Source organism: Oryzias latipes, chromosome 6 (genome assembly GCF_053564925.1).
Source record: "Oryzias latipes strain Hd-rR chromosome 6, Olatipes_Hd-rR_3.1".
Lineage (NCBI taxonomy): Eukaryota > Metazoa > Chordata > Actinopteri > Beloniformes > Adrianichthyidae > Oryzias > Oryzias latipes.
The window spans coordinates 22581482-22606244 of NC_136242.1; the positions used below are offsets into that span (position 1 = coordinate 22581482).

At 38.6% G+C, this 24763-nt stretch overlaps 1 protein-coding gene across 7 annotated transcripts in view; it reads left to right on the top strand.

The window, feature by feature from the left end:
- Nucleotides 1-24436, top strand: part of sema3d (sema domain, immunoglobulin domain (Ig), short basic domain, secreted, (semaphorin) 3D) — a 29545-nt gene extending 5109 nt beyond the window's left edge. For 3 of the 7 annotated variants that reach the window (XM_078949368.1, XM_020704116.3, XM_011476198.4), the window contains 18 exons: nt 1243-1301; nt 1395-1487; nt 5845-6005; nt 7147-7209; nt 7344-7463; nt 7554-7647; nt 7879-8007; nt 9751-9887; nt 11958-12072; nt 12356-12425; nt 12508-12652; nt 13188-13410; nt 13583-13665; nt 13908-13949; nt 14867-15024; nt 16117-16181; nt 16282-16421; nt 23121-24436. In XM_078949368.1, the coding sequence (XP_078805494.1) occupies nt 1289-1301; nt 1395-1487; nt 5845-6005; nt 7147-7209; nt 7344-7463; nt 7554-7647; nt 7879-8007; nt 9751-9887; nt 11958-12072; nt 12356-12425; nt 12508-12652; nt 13188-13410; nt 13583-13665; nt 13908-13949; nt 14867-15024; nt 16117-16181; nt 16282-16421; nt 23121-23555 (2286 nt within the window). In that variant the 5' untranslated portion in view covers nt 1243-1288 and the 3' untranslated portion in view covers nt 23556-24436. Of the gene's footprint in view, nt 1-1242; nt 1488-5844; nt 6006-7146; nt 7210-7343; nt 7464-7553; nt 7648-7878; nt 8008-9750; nt 9888-11957; nt 12073-12355; nt 12426-12507; nt 12653-13187; nt 13411-13582; nt 13666-13907; nt 13950-14866; nt 15025-16116; nt 16182-16281; nt 16422-20056; nt 21835-23120 lie in introns of those variants that run through there. The other 4 variants (XM_078949367.1, XM_011476191.4, XM_011476194.4 and 1 more) reach the window with 2 other exon arrangements.
- The last annotated feature ends 327 nt before the right edge of the window (nt 24437-24763 follow it).

Here is a 24763-nt window from a genome sequence, read left to right on the forward strand (position 1 = left end):
CACTGGGGCCTTGTTTTTTTTACAATAAAGCTCTAAATTGGAGTGAATTCATGATCCTGACAGGACTTAACATAAAGCCTGTGTCACTCCAAACAGCTTGGGTATATGCAGATTCAATGGTGTGTTCTTGTGTGCGACCCATCTACATATTTGGCCTGACCCTGTTTATGTTGTCACTTGACAGTTGACGGGTCCTTATCTTGGATGGGGGTAGAGGGAGAGTAATGAGGGCAGTAAAAAGGTCTTAGGACGAGGCTTTCTTTTGATGCGTTCATTACATTTTGTGTTAATTGTCTGGTTAATTAGTGGCTTGAGGGCTTTGAAAATTACAGGAATGCAAGTTGGAAAATAATATTTTAGGGAGTTTACCACCTTTTCTACCAGAAGCTATGAAAAGAGGCTGGTAAAAGGTGAACTGCTTCAGAATTTTTAAATCAATTTTTTTGGTTTCTATTTGTCTTAAAGTAATGTACCGGGTAGTTAAGAATACTTAATGGATGTTTTATGTTTTTAAACCACTGTATTTTGAACCCCACATTTATTCTGAAGTCCTTCTTTAAAAACTTGTATTACTTTTCCTGTTCCCTTAAAAGTTTACATTATTCTAAATCTATGTCTAGCTAGTTTTTTCCTGTTGAGGCAGTGCACACACTGCCGGAGTCATCAGCATATGCGTGACACAGAGGCTAATTTTTCAACGGATGTTCAGCTCGGTGCAACTCTCTTGTCAGAGGGTGGATAAATGTCTGTCCCAGAGTCCTCTTTAGTCTGCTGTGAAGTCCTGAACAGGACATGGTTCATTTTTTACAAGATATAAAAGAGTAGGTGACAGGCTCATCAGCCAAAGGGAGAAAAACAAAAGCAATGTTTTATTTAAGCAAAGAATTAGATGAAATGTTGGAGTGCATTGGTACTGAAGGGGAAAGAGGCTGAAAGAGAAGTGGCTAGTGGGAGGATAGCAGAAAGGGGCTGTTTTGTTAGTGTGACCTTTGTTTGGGGCAAACAGATTTAACCGCAATACAAAAGGAAAGCCCAGTGGCAGGCAACAGCTGAGGTAGGATGGGCAAAGGAAAGGGGACATGCCTGCAGGGTTCCATGGTGAAACAGCTGAATGGCCACAACATAGGCATGTATACACTTCCCCTGTGAGGCTAGATGAGAATGCACACACACACACCCTCATGCATGCTCACTTGTGACCGCTCCTCCCTGCCTTGACTCTTCATGCTGGTCTTTCCGCAGGTTTGTACAGAGGATTGAAAGCAGAGACGGACTTCTCACACACACCATGAAGACAGAGAGTAAGCAGAATCCAAATGCTGGGGATCAGTTCTTTTTGTCTGGCAGGAAGTGCAGCATTAAAGGAACAAGGAATTGGGTTCTGTCCCATCCAGGGGTTCCATTAGTGGGACTGATATTCCTAGTTACCTTTCCCTTTGGAGCGGGGATTAAACAGACTGTCCCCAGGGTCAAATTCAGCCACAAAGGTAAGAACTGATGCATAAGTCTATGTGCTTTATTTTGTTTGTTCCTGTTTCAGACATGACATAGAGAAGTCTCTTCCAGGTTAGGAAGTATTCATGTTAGCCAGCTAAAACATCTCCATCTGCATCTCCAATCTGTTGACTGGCACCCATTATTTCTTCATTACCATTTTTTTTTGTTCATCAAAACAAATTTTTTCCACATCCAGAAAAAAAAAATCTTAAAAGGAGCAATCTATCAAAATTTCTCCAAAAGTTAAAACTTCTTGTAAAAGGAATGTTTTTGTTTGGTTCATCCAATATTTTATAGATTTATATATTTATTTACTATGCAAGTTGCAACTTCTGTTTTGTAATGCATAGCTGTAATACCAACAATGCATTACTCAAAATATCTGTAAATGCTGCTGTAAAATTGAAGCCGTTCTGGATTTGCTGCATCAATGTTTGTTTTTGTCTATTTGGCTTTCATATTATCTGAGTCTGTTAGCTATGTTGCACCATGGAAAGAAAGATAGTTAAAAACTTGCACTCTTAAAATCCTATTGTGAACTTCAGCACAAACTTTGCTTCAAAGTCTCAATTTTTCTTGTGTTGCGTGAAACCAGACAAATGAACTTCAGTTTTGCTCCATAAAACAGAGTTCCTACTGTGACCTCAAAGTAAACTTTGAATTCAACCGCAAAAGGTTCTGGTTTGGTCAAAGCTTCCAAAGCCCCGTCTGTCTGGACAAAGATATACAGATGTGCTCCTAGAGTCCAACATAAATATAACGAAGTATCTGCAGGAATAATGATTATGAGGGAGAGTGTTTTCTCAGCAGTTATGGCATCATTTAGCTCTGCACTTTTCCTTTTTTTACATAAAGCATTTTATGTGTGATTACATTTTAATCAAGTGTCAGAGACTCAACAATAAGACCAGGGAGACGCAGGGGATTAGAAAAGAACAATTCCTGATTAATTCGCAAAAAGCAGGGTGAGCAATAATGAAATAGTCTAGGAAAATGAGTCAGCATGAATAAACTTTGCTTAAACCTAACTACCAAACTGAGACAAAGTAAAACACAGTGACGGAAACAAAAGAAAATGTCTGTATAAATATATTCTACTTATTTATTGTTCATTTAATAGATCTTTTTCATATTTTCTCATATAATGACAAATCTTTGTGTTATTTAAAGATGTTTGAATGCATGTTAGGATTGTGTTTGAAGAATAAAAAACATAAAAAATGAGGAGTTGAGCACTAAAAGGAAACAGCAAAAGTCCATCCATCCATCCATCCATCCATCCATCCATCCATCCATCCATCCATCCATCCATCCATCCATCCATCCATCCATCCATCCATCAGAATCAGAATCAGAATCCTTTTATTGTCATACGCACAGCTTTTACACTGACATACGATATTGTTCCAGTGCAACCCGAACAAGATCAGACATACAACAAATACACATACAGTTCGAGTTTTACTGAGGCAGCTGCAGCGACTGCGCACCTATTTCTTAGGATGGGTAAAGATGGTTACATCCATCCATCCATCCATCCATCCATCCATCCATCCATCCATCCATCCATCCATCCATCCATCCATTTATTTCATACTGTGCCTACACCTTACCCCCCAGTACATTGAACTATTAAATCAGTCAAATGCAGCAGACATGTTTACTTTGCCAGGTGACGCACTTCTAGCAGCACTTCTAAGATTAAAAAAAGGATTTTGTCAAATCAACAAAGTAACAAAGTTTTCCAGAAATTACAAAGAATGAGCATCCCTAAAAATAAATGTCGAAGACTGCAAATTATACTCAAATAAGGCCAAAGTGTTAAAAACATGTGTTAGTCATGTTTAAAGACACTGAAACAGTGACAATTGTAACCTTTGTTCGGTCTGTGGCTTTTTTGTCAGTCAAGGTGTGTGTTTCTTTGCTGTGAGTCAGATCTACTTTACTGTTTATTCATGCAAGCTGCCATCAGAGTATGAGCAAGTTTTCCTGGTGCACCCCTGAGCTTCATCAGCAGAGCCTTGCCCATGTTTGGCTTTATTAGTCAGGATGACTGAGGCATAAAAGAAATCCATCAAAGGCAAATCCTCAGGCCAGTGCACACGTCATGCACAGATCTTGTCATCAGCTCATCAGTGCAAACTGTTCAAAAGCAACACCACCCAGCGGGGATCACTCTTCAAACACCACATCACTCCCTCTGTGAAAGCACAGCCTCAATGAGTGAAGGGTGAGAGGATCAAAGCCAAATTGTCCCTGATTGAGTGAACACCTTCAAAAGAACTGCATGAGCCTCAATCTGTAAATCCAAGAAGTCAAATTGAATCCACAGCATGGAGACCCACTTCACAAATGAGTTTAACGATATACACTATTTTAGTGCAACAAAATGTCAACCAGTAGCTTGATAACTACTCACACTTTTCCCACATTTGTTTGTTACATTTGGTATCAGTACTTCTTGAGAGTCTGTTGTGTTTGGTTTTCATCCCCCCCCCCCATTCTATTTAAATTGATGTTAGATATTATGAATATTGAATGGTGTGTAAATTATTGTATTCTGAACCAAATCCATCCTGGAGTGAAACAAAATAAATTATAAGTTAAATTGATTTTGTAATCAATTTTGCAGCCAGATTTGACACATTTGACATGGCCCAGTTCACACTCGCAGCGGAACAAATGCCTGTTCCATGCAAATGTGGCAGCATTTTAAAAGCTGAAAAAAAGGCTATCAAACATTATAAAATGTATTGCTCAAGCCATGTTGGTATAAATACTCAGTTTTGGGCAGTTCCTTTAAGTTCGGTCTCATATTTTTGTATTTTTTTAGGGAGATTTTCATTCAAATTTCCCTTTGAAATCACCATTTTAAATATTTCATAAACATTTCAGGAGTTTTAAAAATAAAATGTTTTTTTTTTTCCTTTTTCTTTTTTTAATTAGCCGGGTGACCTTTTCTAAACAGTTGATGAAAGTTGTGACCTCAGCACTTTAGGTCCTACCATCTACATAACAAGCAGCTTGCTGCTGTGGAAATATTGTTTTTAAAATTAACACTTGACATTAATTTATGTGACGCAAACCATCAAAGATTGATTTAAACAAGACACGACAGACGACATTTGCTGATGTCATTTTACATTCCCTTCCAGCCATCTTCCACCAAAACCCAGTCCATCTAAAATACACGCTATGTTTATGACAGCTCCTTTGAGTTCCAGTTGGGGACCTAATCCAGAACTATTTAGGATAATGATTCCAGTCCTCTTTGATTACAAAACCCCCCGAAATGTTGAGCAGCAACAGACTGTTTCAATTCACTCATAGTGGTGTGTTTACAGAATAGATTACTGTTAGACAGAGGCTCGAGGGCTTAATGTCTCTATGAGGTTTAGTCTCTGAGGGCACGATAAAAGCAGGAATGAAAGAAATCAGCTCGTGGGGGGTTCTTTGCATTAGTGCTTCTGTATAGGAGGAGGTATTAAGAAGGACTCTGTGGTGTGGAGGGGTCCCAGAAGTTCAAATATTGAAGGTTGCTAACCTCTTCAATCCTTCACACCAAGAGAGTAATCACAATATCAGTCCTTTCAAAGTGACTCCCACAGGACTCCCCCTGCTCTGAGCCAGTGTTTACTCAAGGCATGTTGCTATACTGCTGCACTGAAAAGAGTCTGGTGATTGAAGAGATTTCCTAAGATCAAAAAGATCAAGGACATAACGGCGACCCAAAAAACATAGCTGCAATCTGCTTGGAAAAAAACTGGGAGACCAAAAATGTGCATCTGATACTACTAGCCTTTTTACTCCAACTCTTTTCACACCCGCTGTAATGGTTGAGCAGCAGGTATTCATCAGGCCTTTATTGTGGTCTAATCCCACATTACCCATGGCTACATTTACAGCTCGTGTTGAACGTGATGTTCGGTAATCTCCAAATAAGGTCTCCATGGGAAAGAACAGAAACAGACAGTAAGAGTAAACAAACTCCTCAGTGTCTTCTTTTAATCCTTCACTTTTCAATCTTTTCACATTTGAGAGATGTTTGAAATCTTAATGCAGAGCATTAATGGATAAATGCAATGAAAATACCCAGATGAAGACACCTGATAGTGCACTTATTCAAGGAGCATGCTCTCCAGTTGTTAAGGAATATATTTTTTTACGGTTAAGTGTAGTTGAGGTGTTTAACCAAAGAGGATTAAGTAAATTCAAGTCAAGCTGACATATTTCTTTTTTAAAACAACCAACCGTTTTCTTGACTCCCAAGAATGAGTTAACCCTAGTTTGACCGAATGTGGAGAAGGTTTTTTTGTTGATCCATCCTTCCCTGTGATTCCTTGCCAGAATTACTGCAGGCTGGTAGTATATCACTTCTTGTGGGCCCAGCCGATGGCCTCCACTCACAATCTCTGCTGCTGGATGAAGAAAGAAGTCGTCTTTTGTTGGGAGCCAGGGATCACATCTACCTGCTAGACCTTGACAATCTAGCCAAAGCCCCCAGAAAGGTAAAAACAGAAATTTGTAAAAAAAACAAAAAGTTGAAAACTAAACAGAAACCAAAGTGAGAGAAAATTATAGAATGTATGGAGTCGCAGAAAGAAAGGGTGGAAAAAAAAGTCAGCTCATTGTGAACCCCCATTAAGGAGAGTGACATAAGGTATTTCTTCCCACTATAATGTTACAAAAAGGCACTTAGGCACTCTCTGTTTCAGGGGAAGCACTCCCTACTCGGTCTAAAAACGTCTGTCTGGCAAGGTCGGGGTCATCATGTTAGGCACAGAGAACCCCTCCAGACAATTGCATGCATAAACATTTAAAGAGTCTACACTAACGCTCACACATTTGCACAAACACAGATTTGGACGCTTGCCATATGGTTCAGTTTGTGGATGCGAGTGTGTGTTTATGCAGCTGAAGTTGATCCATCAGTGGGAAGAGTGTTTATTTGATCTTTATCTAGTTGTTTTACCTCATAGTCTTGTACTCAAAGTGTTGCTTCTCTGGTCATCAATACTGATGCCAATGAGATAAAAACCTTGGTGGTGATGAGGGATACGTTTTCTGCTTTGGACATTTTATTACTTTAGAAATGTAGCTTACCTGAAATGGCACAAACAGTCTTCTTCCAGGTGTTTCTTTTTGGATTTTTAAGAGAACACCAGTGTAATAAACTTTCCAGAATCTCCTCAGACAGCTATAATTTCAACATCTGCATTGCAAAACTTGTTTAAGTCCACAGAGAGGCAGGCTGCCGTAAATCAGTACATCATGCTATGTAAGTGTTTTCTGTGTGACGTCATCTTTCATGAGGATGTTTGGCTTTAGCTCTCTATGGTAGAATTTGAAGCAGGGAAATCTAAGCACATAAACCTACATGTTTGAACCTGATGGGAGAATATCTGGCATCTCACACCAGTAACTGGAAATGTAAATCTTGTTATAAACTGACATCAGGAGTGAAATCAGTTATTTTGATAAAGACAGAGATTAGAATGCACGTATAAGGCTTGAATGCATGGCATAATTATAAAGGATGCAAGTGTGTGTTGATATTGCAGAGGCTGATTTTGTAATGCCATTTTCTTCCACATTTTTTTGAACTTTATAAAAGATAAATCTGAACTTTTTTTGTCCTTTTGTTTTTAGATCCAATGGCCTGCTTCCAGAGAAAGAGTCGAAACTTGCAATCAGGCCGGCAAAAACGCAAATGTGAGTTTGAAAAGAAAATAAAGTTTTTTTTTTTTTTCTGTTTCAAGATTTCTGAAGACTCTTGTCCACCTGGAAGCCATGTGTGTTATAAAACATAATAACAGTTCATTCTTTTTCGTTCCTCCTTATCCTAGCTGGAATGTGCAAACTTTGTCAGAGTCCTCCACAATTACAACCAAACGCATGTCTATGCCTGTGGAACCGGAGCCTTCCATCCCACCTGTGCTTTCATTGAAATCACTGGCCATAGAGAGGTACAACACACACTTCTTTCAAGGTTTGCCACACATTTAAAAGCAGAGTTGGATGTGAAAATTATAAATATGTTATTATTTATTACCTAGGATGAAGTGTTCCAACTGCTGTTGAATACGGTTGAGTCTGGCAGATCTAGATGTCCTTTTGATCCGCTGCAGCCGTTCACCTCAGTCCTTTCAGGTGAGAATACAAACTGTAGGTAATTTATTTCTGTAAGGCATAATCTTTCTGAAAATGGGTGCTTTCCTCTACTTTGATGTTCTGCAACTTTGCATTCATGCATTTCTAATGCTCACGGCAACGGAAGATACTTTTTGATCTTTGTTTCTCAGATATACAGAAATGTATTCAGCTTTGATTTATTTTTCCCTTACTGTATGTTTATTAATGTCATAACTGTCCTGCCTTCAGATAAGTACCTGTATGCTGGCACATCTTCTAACTTCCTGGGAAAGGACACGGCGTTCACACGCTCCCTCGGCCCCCCACCTGACCAGCACTACATACGCACAGACATCTCAGAAGACTACTGGATCAATGGTACATGCATGTGCTTTGAAACACAGAGCACACTTAATACTCTCTGCTGCTTTTGCACCAAACTCCCAGCTTCTCTGCTGATACAAAGAGCCTTTCTGTGGCCTGTAGATTGTTATTGGCATTCCGAAGGGAAGGAAACAGTCGACTTATTCATTTAGTTGGAACTTTTATATGAATACCATTGCAGGACAGGGACCACACCTCTGCGGGAATTTACAGTGTGCCACAAAGTTCAGGGTCTTATTTGCACGGCTACAATCATTGGCTTACACACACAGGCGTCACGAAGAGGGGAACCCTCTCCATGCCTCTCTCTGCCGTTTTACAGCCCGTGGATCAACAATTGTCTCCAGAATCTAAATACTTGCACATGGTCTCTACATTTCACAACCACCTAGTCGGTGGTGTTTTGAGTTAGATGCGTCCCTGACTCGCCGTGTGTAAACAGTGCACGCTTGGGCAAGACAGGCACGGAGAAAGAGTACACCATGTGTGAGAGCGAGTCTCTTTCTGTGGAACGCATTTCCATTACTTCATGCATAACCATGACCTAATGTTGAGGTAGTTTATCAAGCTGTTCCAGTCTTGGGGTTCATCCACAGATATTTGGCTGTTTCTTCAACTGTTTTTAAACTTATCAGATCACGATAAAATGTTTCTGTTTTTCTTCTCTTAGGGGTTATTTTTTGCTTTTCCTTCTTTTTTATTTATTTTTCTTGGTCTTTCTTATTGTTAACAATTCAAATCACCATTAACTCGTTTGGGTGAAAGCCACATTTTTAATTACAGAGGCAAATGTCAGTTTTTTTTGTTTTTTTGGAACAAGTTACATTTTTGACAGCTGTGGACCTTAATGTTTGCATTTTTACCGAAAGATCTTGCCTAAGGTCGGAAGAGCTAATTATACTTTAAATCAAACACATGAATTCTGTTTATACATTTTAGTCAACCAAAAAGAATATGATTATAAAAGAAAAAGAAAAAAATTACAAGTTAATTTTCAAGTTTTACCTTGAAATGTTGATTACATGAATAATAACAAGTAAAAAGTCCCATTAGTTGTCACGCACCTAGGTATGTGAGATCTGTGACCCATCCCCTGGGGGAGCGGTGAGCTGCAGTTCAACCATTTGGTGGTTAAACCCCCCCCATCCAACCCGTTAATGCTGAGTGTCAAGCAGGGAGGCATTGGGTCCCATTTTTAGAGTCCTTGGTAAGACTCAGCCATGATTTTAAACCCACAACCCTCTAGTTTCAGGCTGGACACTCTACCACAAGACCTTAAAAACCAACTACATACTGAAACTGCTACAACTTCCATTATGACTGCTAGTATTATTAATACTTACAAAACATGAGATGGATCATTTCATGTGTTTAAACACTGAGTGTAAATGTTTTTTTTTCGTTTTTTTTTTTTTTTTTTGGCTCAGCTTATGTCAGACTGAAAAATCACATAAAAGCAAGCTAAACTCCTTGTAAAGTAGAATAAATCCTCCTACTGTCATTACATTATCCTACCTGGGACAAGTTGAAGATTTATATCCAGCCCAGCTCTACTTTTACTAAGTAGAAAAAGAAGGAGTAATCATATACCTTTGCTGTTGAAGCAGACAATGGCTGTAAATTAACGCGAGCTTTCTGTAATGTTAATACCCCTTTGAGTCGGGGGTTACATGGAAAAATACATTACCTAACTGTACTCAAACAGCTTCCCTCCCTTTTCTCTTTTTGTGTCTTCAGATGCCAAGTTTATTTATGCTCATCCCATAGCTGACACATTCAATCCAGATGATGACAAGATATACTTTTTCTTCCGGGAGGTGTCGTGGGAGGGGAACGACAAGAGCATCGTCTCCCGAGTTGCTCGTGTGTGTAAGGTGAGATAATAAATGTGAACAGTGTAAGATATCCAGATTTACAAATAGGAATACAGCAAAAGCCACAGGACAATAAATGCGGGTGAATACCAAAGAAAAGGATTAATTTGCATTATTTGATGCAGTGAGTTCCAGTTTGTTAGATGCACCTCATTGCCTTTCAATATAGTTTGTCGTCTTCTTTGCTCTTGCAGTTTAGTCACAGAGCATTTAGTTGTGTTCTTGACCACATTTAGGTTTCAAGTGATGTGGAAACATTTTAGCCTCTGTCTAAGTTTGCCTCTGATTTTCTTCTTTTTGGATCCTCCACAATGTTTTTGTCTTTCTGTTTCATTCTGCACTGGCTCAACAAATACTATGTATGTATATACCGTCAGTGTAATTAAAAAATATGTACACCATTTGTTTCTTCAAAATATTTCTCCTTATAAAAGCGATATTTCTCCTGAAAGGCTTTTGCAGTAAAACCAAAAAACTGTCAGACGTTGTGACAGCACAACATTGCATTATATAACTATATTTAAGTGCTATATCATTTTATCTGGACCTTGTGATAGACTGGCGACCTGTCCAGGGTGTCCCCTGCCTCTGCCCATAAGTAGCCGGGATAGGCTCCGGCAGCCCCGTGACCCAGAAAGGGACAAACGGAAGAAGATAAATGAATGAATGAATAATTTTATCTGCACACATATTTTACTTGAAATAAAACATTTACATTCCATAAATACACTTTGATAACTCTCAGCCACCTATTGACTAAGATCTAAAAAGTCACCACACTGTAAAGCTGTCAGACCTCTGAAGCTGAACTTTATGAAGTGATCTCGCCCCTGCATCATGGTGCTGATCTGGGGGCTGGAATGATTTTGTTGATGAATTTGAAGTCTGTCATGTCCCTAAAATCATAGTAAAGATGTTAAGGGGGCAATTGTTGGCGCTGGTGGGGTGTATTTTAGTACTCAACAACTGTTTTCCTTTCAGTTAAGGAGTGAAAGCAAAATATACATTTTCTTTAACTGCTCTCTGATTACCAGACTTCATCCAGAAAATTATCTACTTTTTATTTTATTTTTTGTTTTGTAGTTAGGAAAAGACCTGTTTTCCGTTTTTTTCTCCTTGTCAGAAGAAAAAAACAACAAATGTAAGCATTCATGGGACCATTTATACTTCATGCTTATGCCATGAGTCACACGGACCCAATAGTCAGGCATGGCAAGCAGCTCTTAGTGTTAGGAGTTCCTAAAACAGGGCCTTCATTAAGTTCATGACGAGGGAACACACTTGGAAAGCAGATTTGAAGGAGATTCCTCCCTTGACCTCCTTTCTCCAACCACATTTCTCTTTCTTTTCTCCCACATCCACTTCATATTTATCTCTTCATTTTGCTGTTCTTACTTCCACTTTAAAGGATCAAGAGTCTTTAAAATTGGTCTTTGAAGATAGCCATCATGTGAAACCTCCTTAAGTGCCTTTCCTTTTTTTTTGTTCAGTGGCAGGGTGGGGCGTCTCTTCAGCATGAGGATGTTTTGTGTGTTTTGAACCATAACGGTCTTTTCTTCATCACTCACGTTGCACATCGGCTACGTTTAACAAGGGGTTCCTCTTAAGCCTTCCATGCATTATAAGGAGCTGCCCTTGAAAGCTCTTCACATAGCTCAATCAAAGGTTGCAACTTAAAATTGCAATTCAAATGCTAAGCTGAAGCTTGATTTGTTATGCAGAAATCCTTAATTTTTGAACTCTTCTTTTTTTTTATTGCCATCTGTTGTTTTTTTCTCTATTATTCAGTTTCTCATTTCAATTACTTTTGATTGAAAGTTTAACAAGAGGCTCTCCATTGTCATGGATAAACTCGAGGCATTCAAGTTATCTGTTTATTTCCCTAATTAAAAGGAAACCTGAGTCCGGCTGCAAACCACTGTGTTTTTGTCCCATACTAGACGGTCATTGTACAGATTACTGTTGTACAGCAGTTATGTTCAGAGGCATATATTTTCTGTGTCCTCTCAATGTTGGGGCGGCTCCATATTTCTGAAGGATTTTGTTACAAAGTGTGTGTTTGTGTTCCAGAATGATATGGGTGGGCTGAGGAGTCTGACCAATAAATGGACAACTTTTCTTAAAGCCAGGCTTGTGTGTTCCATTCCTGGACCGGATGGTGTGGACACACACTTTGATGAGCTCCGTAAGTTACTGAAATTAATAAAACGATGTGCCAAAAGATACATTATTTTATTTTGAAGGAGGACTTGATTAGGATTTAAAGAACTATTATTGGCATACCATTTCACAGTCACATATTTATGATACTATGAACTATGTTTGCTTAAAGCCACAAGAATCCACATCAGTTAAAAAAACTGAAAAAGATAAGCAAAATGAGTCAACAAAATCCAATTTGTGCTATAGTATACATAATAGGTTTGTGCTACAAACATTTTAAAACACTCCTGATCTTTATTTTAAAGAGGACATATTTTTGCTGCCTACCAGAGATGACAAAAACCCAAGAGTTTATGCAGTCTTCACAACATCCAGGTGAGCTACTTTTTCTACTGCTTGTGGGAATGTTTTTCTATAAACTAAATTCCCACTTTAAACATCTTCACTTTATTTCCAGTTCCATTTTCCGTGGCTCAGCAGTGTGCATTTACAGCATGGCAGACATAAGAGCTGCTTTTAACGGACCTTACGCACACAAGGAGGGGCCCGACCACAGATGGGTGGAATATGAGGGGAGAATCCCCTATCCTCGGCCTGGAACGGTACATGCGCTCACAATAACCCACAAACAAAAACAAAACAATGACGGACTGCCTGCCATCTTCATGGTTTTGCTTTCAAACTCCTATAAAAAAACGATATATATTTTTTATTGATAAAGTCCTAAAAACAACGTTAAATCCTAGTTTTAGAATAAAATAATTAGAAAGTTACAGGATTTGTTTTCATCTGCAGATCCATTCCCATAGGTTTTCAAAATCCTATTTAACTCTTTCTTGTAATTTGCAGACAGTGTAACTTTAACAGAAAGTTTGTTTTATTTCTCCTTGGAAACCTGAATGAGATATTTGGTACTTTGTAAACTTCAGGTGCACGGCTAACTGCTCTGTTTGAGCTCCACATTCAACACAGATGTTTCACAAAAAACGTAGTCTCCTGCACTTTTACTTTTGACCACCAGGAGGAGCCACTCACCAATAAATTGTTCAAACCGAAATCAAATAGTTGGCCATTTTAAAAAAAACAACAGAAAAAAATCTAATGATGATAAGATTCTTTTTATATTTTGCTCTCCAGTGCCCTAGTAAAACATATGACCCAAGGATCAAGACCACTAAAGAGTTTCCAGATGAGGTTGTCAGTTTCATTCGATTCCACCCTCTAATGCATCGCTCTGTGCACCCGCTGACTGGCCGGCCTGTGTTTACACATGTTCGAGTGGACTACACCCTGACTCACATTGTGGTGGACAAAGTCTTGGCCGATGATGGGCATTATGATGTTATGTTCCTGGGAACAGGTAAGACACTTTCTGGTTTCTTATATTTAACCAGCAGAGGGCAGTAGATTACTTTTCGTAGATCATCCAAAGGGAAATGTTTTGTCTTGAAAAACATTTTCAAGGGCATCTTTATTTGATACCATAAATAGATTTAATATATACATGTTTCCTTTCTGTCTCTGTGTTGCAGATGTTGGCTCAGTTCTGAAGGTGGTGAGCATCACTCAAGAGACCACAGAGGAGGTGATCCTTGAGGAGCTTCAGGTGTTCCAGGTTGGGTAAACAACATAAACACCAACACACACACATAGACAACCATTTGGCACACTTGTCTTAAAAGTGGCTGTTCTTAAGAAAGCTGTGAAATACTCATCACACCTTTATTATGTAAACTCTGTGATGCTTATGGATTTTATGTGGCGCTAATTAACACATTCTTCTAATGTTATTCTTCAAGCCACGCCATAGTAATAACTGTTTATTGTGGTGCTAAAGTTTGTTTTGCTCTTCTGCAGGTTCCATCTCCCATCCTCAGTCTGGAAATTTCATCCAAAAAGGTCTTGTTCTCCATTTGACAATATACAACCTTTGTGGTCATTCATGCCATGTACATTTAGTACAAATACCTTATTTGTTAAAAAAGAAACTGTTTCCTTTTTAATCTTTTTACCTACAAGTATTCAAATGAGCTCCCTCTTTGACACTCTCCACGTTTCCTTGTGGTGTTTCTCACCCTTACCTCTCATTAACTGAGGGTCACAAATGTCAGCAGACACTTCAACCCCAATTAAAGCCTCCATTAATCTCCAGCCAGGTTTGACCTGTAAAAACGTCAGTGTTGCTAGTATTTCCTAGCAAATGAGACTGAATTGGATTTGTAAAAAATGGTTTGAACACATGATTTGAATGCTGACAGTCTTACAGTTATGAGCAGACTGACATGAAATAACTGTATCCTTCATCTCCAGCGGTCATTTTATCACATTTGAGTACGGCATTCCCTTGTTATATCACGGTTCCCCTTTTTGCGGTTTCGCAGATTTTGGATGCTTTAATTTCTTTTTCAGTGCACTGTGTTCTGCGTCCAGATTGGCTGTTGATCTCGTCCATCAGTCTCTTCTGCACTGTTGCTCCTGTACAGAGACGTGGCACATGCAGTTCACCAGAGTTATAGAAATCTTCAATCGCAAGCAGATCTTTGTTTTCATTATTTAATACTGGACTTAAAGAAAGAAAAAAAGTGCAAACATGTTTATGTATGTCTTAGAAAGGTGTATAAAGTGAGGGGTTTTAAAAGCCTAAACATCTGTAATCCTACTTCCCGGATTTCACCCACTGCGTGTTATTTATGGAACATTTCTACTGCATTTAAAACTAACCAAAGTGCTTTTAAAGCCTTTTTTTTTTCATCGGCTTTAGCTCTGTGCATATTTTAAATGTGTTTGTTTTTTACCTCTTCCTTCTTTTAATACAGCAACATCTCTACGTGGGCTCCAGAGAGGGCCTTACACAGGTGTCTTTGAGCAGATGTCACCTGTACGGTCAGGCCTGCGCTGAATGCTGCCTGGCACGAGACCCTTACTGCGCCTGGGATGGACACTCATGCTCAAGATACATCCCTGCATCCAAGAGGTGGGACAAATGGCAGCCAATGCCAGATGTGCTTTAAAATCTCTCTCTTGTTTGGGTATGTCCACTTCCACTTGTTGACAATAAGAGGGGGGCAAGGTACTTTACCACTTGAGTCACTCACCATTTGCGATTACCCCAGAGATGTGAAATGTGTAATGCCTGATTTGTTCAGCAAAGAAATAAAAAGTCATTTTAAAAGCAAACTGATTACATTTGATGATTAGATTTTTTTTATTTGCAGATGTGGTCCCCCCGATGCGTCTGCATGTTTTCTTGTCTCCAGAGTTTAGCTAAGTTAGAGCTAAAGCGGTTGTTTTGTGTTTGAGGGTGCCTGCCCGCACATATCTCATCTCTACATAATCTATACACTGCTGTTAGGGGTCACACTGCCAGGTTATTAGCCAGCAGGGATGCTGTTATTGTTTTGGCATCAGTAGAGACTTTGCTTTTGGTCCCCAGTGGTCTTTGAAAACAGATCTCAAGTCAGTGTGGGCTGCAGATGTCCCATCAAACAGGGCTTAAAGGAAGCGGAGGAAGAAATCAATACAAACTAAAGGAGCCCAAGTGCGCAACACCAAATATGTTGTGGAGTAGCAATGTGGCACTTTAATAGATAAATTAGAGTTTTAGGGTTGTACTGTGCTGCTGGGAAATGATTTTATATGTATTTTTTGGCAAAAATCAGAAATATGTGAGGTGAAAAGTTACCTACTGAAGTTATGCAACTCCCAATTAAACAGTACAAATAGCTTTAAATACCAGGGAGTGTTCCAAAGTTAATATGATTTGGTGACTTTTGACTTTGTTGCATAAACTTAGGTCAGAAAAAACTTTAGAAGCCTAAAAGGAAAAAAAAAATCAATGTTAACCATGTTTCATGGATATTTCTCTTTCTTAAAAAGGTTTGAATTCTTCTTAGTAGCATTCCGAGAGTTTCAATGTTGTTCCCCACTGCAAAGCATGCTTGTTGAGGTTTAAAAAAAAAGGTAAAAAGTAGTTTAACAGTATTTAGATGAACCTCTGCTTTCATACGCTGTGTGAAATGAGCTGAATAAGACTATCTTTAATCTTGTGTCTATGTTTGCATTCCAGAAGAGCCAGAAGACAGGACATCAAGCATGGAGATCCTGCTATGCAGTGTTGGGACACAGAGGACAGTATGTATATGCTTTATTCACTCAGTCTGCCTATGTAATGTCTTATCATGTTTAGTTGGTAAAATGTAGACTGTTTTTCTTTTTGTCTTTTTTGTTTCAGTTATTGGTCGGGGACAAATAGAAGAGAAGGTTCTTTATGGAATTCAAAACAACTCCACTTTTCTCGAATGTAACCCCAAATCCCAGCAGGCGCAGATCCGGTGGTACATTCAGAGATCGGGATCGGAACACAGAGAGGAGGTCAGTTATCTCATAAATCAATACACATGTTCACACTGGAACCATCAATAGCAAAACCTTATCTCTTCAAAGTAGCTTCAAAAAGGACAAACACAATGCGATATGTTGAAAAGTTGGTTGTAGGCTACATGTTTGAACTAAAGAGATGTGAAAAGAGAAAAAAAATATTTTTCAAATATTTTTATTTACTCTTCCTTAGTTATATTTCACTGTTGACCTTACACAAATATAGGTTAATCCAGGTAAAATGTTAATTTTCTGGACAGAAATGAGCGATAGAAAAAAATATGTAAATGTCTTTTTTTTTATTTCCTAAGACTAAAAGGTAAAAATAGTTGACTAATATAAAACTACACAGCTTGAAAAGTAAAAAAAAAACTTTCTTTGTTTTTATTGTTATTTAAAATGGAACCTGACGTAATGTAAATTTATAAAGGAATATGGAATCCAGACTGGAACAATGCTTTCTGTGTCATTTGCTCAATAGTTATTATTAAATTAGTGCAGAAACGAGCAGCGTTACTAAAGTGTACCATGCGGCCCACGTACTTTTAAACTTCATTACAAAGCACCAACAAACACGCAGTGACCGCCCTTATTTTAAAGGCAAGATCTCCATTGACTGCACTGCTCACTATACTTTTACGAGATATTTGTAGAATACACACTGAGCTGCAACTAGTGTCACAGTTAACCTAGTATTAAGTAAAAATATGCAACAGATTAGCCTTTAATTGAATTTTTTTAATTGTTAAAAAGAAAAAAATAGTGTACTTTACTCCATAGCTGAAAATCTTTCAATTTAAATTTAACAACTCTGCTCTCTCAATTTCCTTATTGTGGATATTGTCTAAATTTTGTCTACACTTAATATTCAGTTTTCAAATATAGATTTGATGTGCTTCTATATGTTTTGTTTGATAAAGTTTCAGGTTGTATCTTAAAATAATTCTTCGGATGTAAAGTGGTGCCTGCCACAGCAAACTCCAAAGTGCAAAGAAACTGACAGCGAGGGTGCAACTAGAGGTAAAAGCTGTTCAGTCACACAGACAGCCAAGCATAACTCAAACATTGAAACCACCTTTGGTTCCAGTTACACCCTGCGTGCTTTTCCAAAGCACCTCCAATGCTGAAGTAAAGATAAAAATGCTGTTCTGTCTCGCAAACAGGGAAGTGGCTCATACAAACACGTCAAGAGTGATTTCACTGTCAGGTGGCTTTTTTGTTTTTCATGGGAAATTTTAAGTTTAATTTGTTAAACTCTGACAGGGGGGCCACTAAAGGTGCCAAAAAAACTCGCTCAGACTGACAGGCGAACAAACAAACTCCATCAAAAAGATGGATTAAGAAAACTACAGCAGAGTTTCAAGTAAAAACTTGGTTTGGATCTTTGTGGGGGGAGTCAAATTCGAATTCCAATAACAATGTTGAGAATTTCTCAAACGGTAAAAGTACTTGTTTAAATATATGTCTCTTGCAAAAATAACATTTAAACTTCAGAAGGTTTGAAGGTTTTAAGGCTTTACTTTTTTTCCACAGTTGTTTTCTTAGGGTCTATTTAGACTGGACACATTCACCCAGTGAGGGCCAATGGGCAAGACCCTTTCGATCCGACTAAGCTTCCCTAGTCGGAATACAAAGTATATTGTATTCAGCTACCTTTTAGTTCCTTAACTGAATCCTCTTAAAATAATGCCATAACACCACAACGATGAGACACAGCAACTCATTGAAATGTGGTCAGATGAATGCAGGCTCATGAAAACAACTTTTAACGTGAAACACATTATTTCTCACTGTTTTCCGGACAATCTATATGTCATAAACACATATCAGTGTACCTTCTAAGCTGTCTTCTTGACAGTAACCGCCCTGCAGCATGCCTCACCAGATCAAAAAAACAAGGAAAAAGGTTTGTACGTGATTTTGGTGTTTAAAATCAGTCAGCAAAATTTCCAAAAATTGAATAAGTGAACTATCCCGACAAGGAATGCAAAGCGCAGGACTTCCATCATTTCTGTCTTCAGTTGCTTTGCCTCGCCGTCGTAATTCCTGACCAATGATTGAACTTGTCAGAAGTCAGAACTCTGTCTCCTCCTCTGGTCATCTCCTGAGTTCTCGCCACACTTCCTGGATGCTGCACACCTGACTCTCATTCACTCAATCAACCACAGTATACTTAAGCACTGCACTGAGCTGAGCTCAATGCAAAGTATTGTTCATGCCACTCTGCCTTCATTACCGAGCGGTATATGTGGACCTGATCTTCTGTCTTCTGACCCTGACTCTTTGCCTCCCGCCTGCCCTGACCCTGACCATCCTGTCTCTTCTCTGATGAACTTATTGCCTCTTATCCACTCTGCTTTGTGGACTTTTTAGCTGAGATAATAAACGGGCTGCATTTGGATCCAGCCGTCTACCTGTTCTTGAGACAGAAGTGATCTTTATTCATGGGGATTTGTTTACTAGCTTTGGTCCGAAACAGGAAAGTCCGCTCGACGCTGTGTGAATACAGACTAAAAGCAAGGTTCAGGACTCGATCTGGATCAAATCAAGCAGAATGGGTCTTGAACAGTGGATTTTTCCAGTCTGAAAACACCTCCTAGTTTTTAAATTCACAAAAACCTTTTTTTTTTTTTTTTACCATTGTAGAAATGTTTCTGATGTTGCATTTAAAAAAAGCTATCCATTACGCATTTTAAACAAGTAAAAGATATTCCACACTGTCCTACTGAAAGCAAAGGTTTTTAAATTATTACTAAAAGTATTAACATATGGTAAAACTCTTAGACAAAAGGACACACAAGGAACACTTGAAAGGCAGGAACAAATGTCAGACTGAATGATAATGTTTCTCTTCAATGAACTAAACAGGCTTACTCAGCACTTCAGAGCTGTGCACACCCCTGTCAAAATATTTAAGACCATCCTGCACCCTCTGCGAACAGCTTTCCGGCTACACCCAAAGTTCTCAAACATCTGAAATCCCGCTTCTTTCTCCTTGGGGGGTGGGCTCGACAGGTGCAGAGGCCTCTCAGTCCTAAAGTGTTTCTTTGCGGACTCACACTTTTTCTTTCTTGTGTGTGTAGCTGTGTGTGTCTTTATATTGCTTTGATTTCCAACAGCGGACATCATTGCGGAGAGCTCAGTGGGAAGAGTGTTGTTTGAAAATGCAATGATATGTGACCTGCTGTGCTCAAGAATAAGTGGGAAGATCTTGAAGTTGGACGTTTTTCCACAAACGTGAGATCACGTGACCACTGAAAGGGTGCAACAAAATCCTTAACTAGACTTTCAGGCTGGTTAAAATGTCATTCAAATCATTGGTTTGTCAGTGATAAAGAACCACACTTTAAAAATAAAGAAAATTAACTCTGAATTCATGCTAGTTTTGCAGGGGAAGGATTAGTAGGGAAGGTTTTAAAACTTAAATTATTGTTAAATGTTATTATATGTAGGATCGTTAAATTATCTAAACACACACAGCTAAGATCCTTTTTTTTAACAAATTGTCTCAAGCTACAAACTTGCAGTGTGAGTTTTTGTGTTCATGTTGTTTCATAACCTTTCCTTTAGTTCTCATTGTCTTTTTAACTTTTATGCTCCACAATATCTTTCGTCACCATTTCCCACAGGTTTCCCTGCTGGATTTTTGGATATGGATGAAGGTATCCACGGACAGCTGTCCACAACACCTGCAGCTGGCTCTAATGTTCTCCTTCTCATGCATTTCCACTTTTAACCCTCCAGTAAAACACGTCTATAAAAGCTAGAAAACCATGCGTCTATCTGTCTCACAAACACGTTTGCACCTCCAAGAGCCTGGATTACAGATCCATGAAAAACTGACTCATTGTGTGTAATTCTTTCAATCAAAAAAGCACAATTATTGAAAAAAATATATAATTTCTATGCCTTGCTTGGCCATCATTCCTTGATGACTAAATAACACAACCAAATACACACTTAAACACACACGTAAAGAAAGACCATCTGGCTTAGTTTAACTGTCTGGCTTTGTTGTTTAGTCACAGATGCCTGGATTTTGAATGGTTGAGGGTGGCTCAAAAACCATCCCAATGAAGAGCTAAATACTAATTGAGTTTTCGGAATGGATTTTCATACGTTTAGTACAGCAGGTACTTTTTTTGCCTACAAGAATATTATGATGGAACGGTTAAAATAATGCTCTTTTAGACTAATTTATCATTGGGGATACACAAGCATTGCAACATTTACACAAACATTTGTTTTAAAAGAAAAAAAGAAACACATTTGAAACAGTACATTTTCTCATCAAATGAATCAAGGGGGGGTCGGAGCAATTGATGTGGGAGGTTTTGTGAGGAAGCCAGACTTCCAGGGTCACACATGTTGGATCCACTCTCTCCTAAGACAGCTGTGTTGCTTTAAGGCCTGAAAGCAGCCGTACCACCTGATGCATCACGACTGATGCTAAATAGAAAGACACGCTCTTCACCCTTCTGCCTTAAAGACAAGCACGCTTGGTTCCCACCAGCACCGACACTCATCCATCCAAATATCTCGCCACACCATGTTAGGTCTCTGCTCCCCTCTACCCCCCATATTCAGGGTGAACTACCACCCCCAACTCGACATGCATCCTGTTTTAGGGGCCATTAGATAAAGGAAATAGTAAACTATGTGGTGGTCTCAAGTTAGGCTCATATGGATGTTAACCCTTGTGCTATCCTAGGCACTTTAACGTTGGGAGTTGGGTCATCTAGACCCACTAGACAGTGCGCTGAACCTTTTTTCTTTAATGATTTGTGATTTTCACTGGTGTCCATGGATTACATGAAATCTTTCCACCTTTGTCATAGGGAGAACACGTCAATGTAAGGATGGGGTCATCTAAAATAGCATAATTTGTTAAAGTAATTGATTGCTTTAAAGGGCCAATATCAAGTTTTTATTAAGCGTTTCAGAGTTATCTCTATTCATATATAAGATAATATATTACCTTTGGCACACTGAGGAACGCTTTTTTATTGAAATTTGTGTTATTTCTGCAGCTATGTTACCTACCTACATGTAGGTGTATTAGATAAGCTAATAATTCTCTAAGAGTTCTGGTACATCGCCTGTTCGTCCTGGGAGAAGATCCTCCTTTATGTTCACGTCCCTGATGTTTCTTCTTTTTTTTTCTGGAATCCTATGTTTTAGGAATTTTTCCTTACTGAGAGTGGAAGGTCTAAGGGCAGTGATGCCCAGTTTAACCTAGTCTGTTTAGTTTAGCCATTACCCATTGAATTCTATAACTTTATGTTCTTTAGGATTTCATGATTATTATACAATTACCGGTATGAAGTCTAGTGGGATGACTATTGTTGTTTGTGTGTATTGTTAAATGGAATGGAATGGAACTGAATTAAAATCCTTCATGTGGGCACCCCTGAGGTTTCGTCATTTTTTCCAGAATCCGTTTTTTTCAGGAGTTTTTCCTTTCCTCCAAGGGGGGTCTAAGGGCAGGGATGTCCAGTTTAGTTTAGTCAGTTTGTTCAATTTAGTATGTTCCTATTGAATTCTATGTATTTATGATCCTTTTGATTTTATGTTTTACTTTTTCAATTACCAATACGAAGCCCATCTGTAGCCCGACTGTTGTTGTGAATTTGGGCTATACAAATAAAATTGAATTGAATGGAATGGAATGGAATTGAATTGAATACCCGGAAATTAGATGACTTGATCTCTGTGGCACCGGCTTTTGGTCCGTGTGGGTGCCACCCATTTCATGACGTCAACCTAGAGTCAGCCTCGACAGCATGCCTGCGTCTACCCCACAAAAACAAACAACATCTAAAGATAGATGTGTATACAAAAGAGAAGAGTTTTTGCCATAGAAAGTATGTGTTGCCGGGGGGCGGTGCTGGCAGCACAGACTCTTCCTGGAAGGGGGTTTCTCACTTATCTACATCACAACGTGAGAAGCCGCTTGTTTTTTGTGGGTTGGGAGGGGCTGGTGCTCAGAGCGCAGGTTTTTAGATGACAACTTAGAAATGCGTGACCGGATCAAAATAGAGCTTTGAGTTTTTTTATTGTGAGGAATGAACATCATAACAACTTAAAAGCTCAAAGAGTTGATTTTGCATGAAATAGGCCTTTTAAGAAAATGAAATAACAAATAAATGTATTTAGTTTATATATGGTGGAAGGTCATCAATTGTATTTATGGGGATATAGTAAACTTGGCTTTATGAATTGAGGAATTACTTAAATAAGTAAGTTAAACATTTTACGTTTACATTTTGATTTCATCCTTTGAGGCATTTTCTGCAAAAAAAAAAAGAAGTAAATTACAAGTTTTGAAAAGGTTTTGAAACCGTAGTTTATTTACGACATAATTAATGAGACTTGGTTAAAAGTAAAGTGAATTGACCTGACTCCACGCTTCAATTTCAGACTGCTTTGTTAAGGTTTTGCCCTTTCTTAAACTTTTTTATGAGTTAAAAATGTAGTCATGCTGTGCTCAGATAGGAAATTGGATTCACAAATAATTGCCTGTAATGGCTTGACAATTGTTTTTTAGGGCCTTGTAACTTGAATTAGACATTTATAACCCCTTCATGTCTGAATTTATGATCAATTATATAAACAAAAATTCTTTAATGCTTTTGCTGTTGAAGGTGATGATGAATTAAATGGAGTCCTTTCTCTCTTTTTTTTCTCCTTCAGGTCAGACTTGGTGATCGTGTTGTCCACACAGACAGAGGACTCTTAATTCGCTCCCTTCACGCCTCTGATGTTGGTGTGTATACATGTGTCGCTCAGGAGCACACGCACTTCACCCGTACTCTTCTCCGCGTCACGCTGCAGCTCATTGCACATGGAAAACTTGACAGAAAACCAAAGCTCAGCGAAGACTCCGGATTTGAGGCGCAGCCGGGCCCAGAGTCCCGTCTGCGTTACAAAGACTACCTGAGAGTTATGAGCTCATCTTTCCGCTCCCTGGAAGACTACTGTGACTCTCTGTGGTTGGACAAGAGGCAATCAAAAGTGCGAGGGAAAGGTTTAGGAATGGGCAAATGGAAACACATTCATGAAATGAAGAAGAGCAGGAATAGAAGACACCATAAAGAAAGGAAAGAACACAAAGGTCAGAAGGAATGAAAAACCATCAGAAATAATTAATAAAGAAGTCAAATTGATTCATTTTTTCTGTTCATACCAACAACATCTAAAATAAAAGCTCAAAAAGTCTGTGTTAGAAATTCCACCCCCCCCCACAACTTGTTATTCCCATCTTCATGTGCAGAATAAAAGTTCATCTCAGTTTTCTTTATCCTCATATATTAAAAAAGAAACAGTGTTCAATTTCCTAAAGTAAAATTCCTCATCTGCTTTGCATAAAACTGAAAAGGATCATAAGAGACTACATGGTTGAAATAAAGCATGGAGGAAAGAGGCACTTGTTTTGAAATATCTGTCAACCATTGGAAAGTATGGAATTTCAACAGCTTTTACTGTTGTGTATTTTTTTTTCTCCTCAGCTGTATAAACAATCCCTTAGGCCTTAAAGGCCCAGTATTGGATTTAAAGGAGTGGTTTAAAAAAAAAACAATTAAAAGTGCTGCAGTGCTGTTTTCTAAATTCATTTCTGCAACAATGCTGTTACACTGCTTTCCAAAATAAAAGGCTGTTTGGCAACGGTGCACATAAAAAATAGAAATGGTTACGACGTGAAACATATGGATGTTTCTGTCATCGATTGGAAAAGTTAGGGAATGAATCAGATTTTATGGGACTGGTGAAGTTCAACAAATATGGATTCAGCACAAAGTTTGCTCACATTGAGGACTGTAAATATGGATGTAACAAGTACAGCTGAAACACCAGTTATTTGGAGCATAATACCGTTCTGTACATCTATCATAATAATAATGTATTGTGTTTGGCATATTTTTGTACAATCCTTCCACTTCTGTAGGCTGAGATGATGTGGTCATTTAATAGTATGAAAGGTATTTAAATAAATGTTTCTCAGAACCGTAGTTCACTGAATTCTTGCCTCGCTTAGATTCTTTAGTGAGATTGAAGCAGTCTGCATAAGATCTGGAAATGCAGTCTCTGCCTTGCTCATGCGTCCAGTGGCAGCTAGGGTTTAACTCAGCTGAGCCTGTCCTATACACTGAATGCAAATGTCAGAATGATTCAGGACCTGCTGCTATAGGAGACTGCAAAGTCTGTGTGGAGCAGAAAGGGGGACCCATACAAAATAAATGGCCTTGTGATAAAATTTGATAAAATTAAAAGATTATGAGGGGAAGAGTTCCGTGTCGGAGATGAAAACCAAAAAATCCAAAGATTGAATCAGTGTA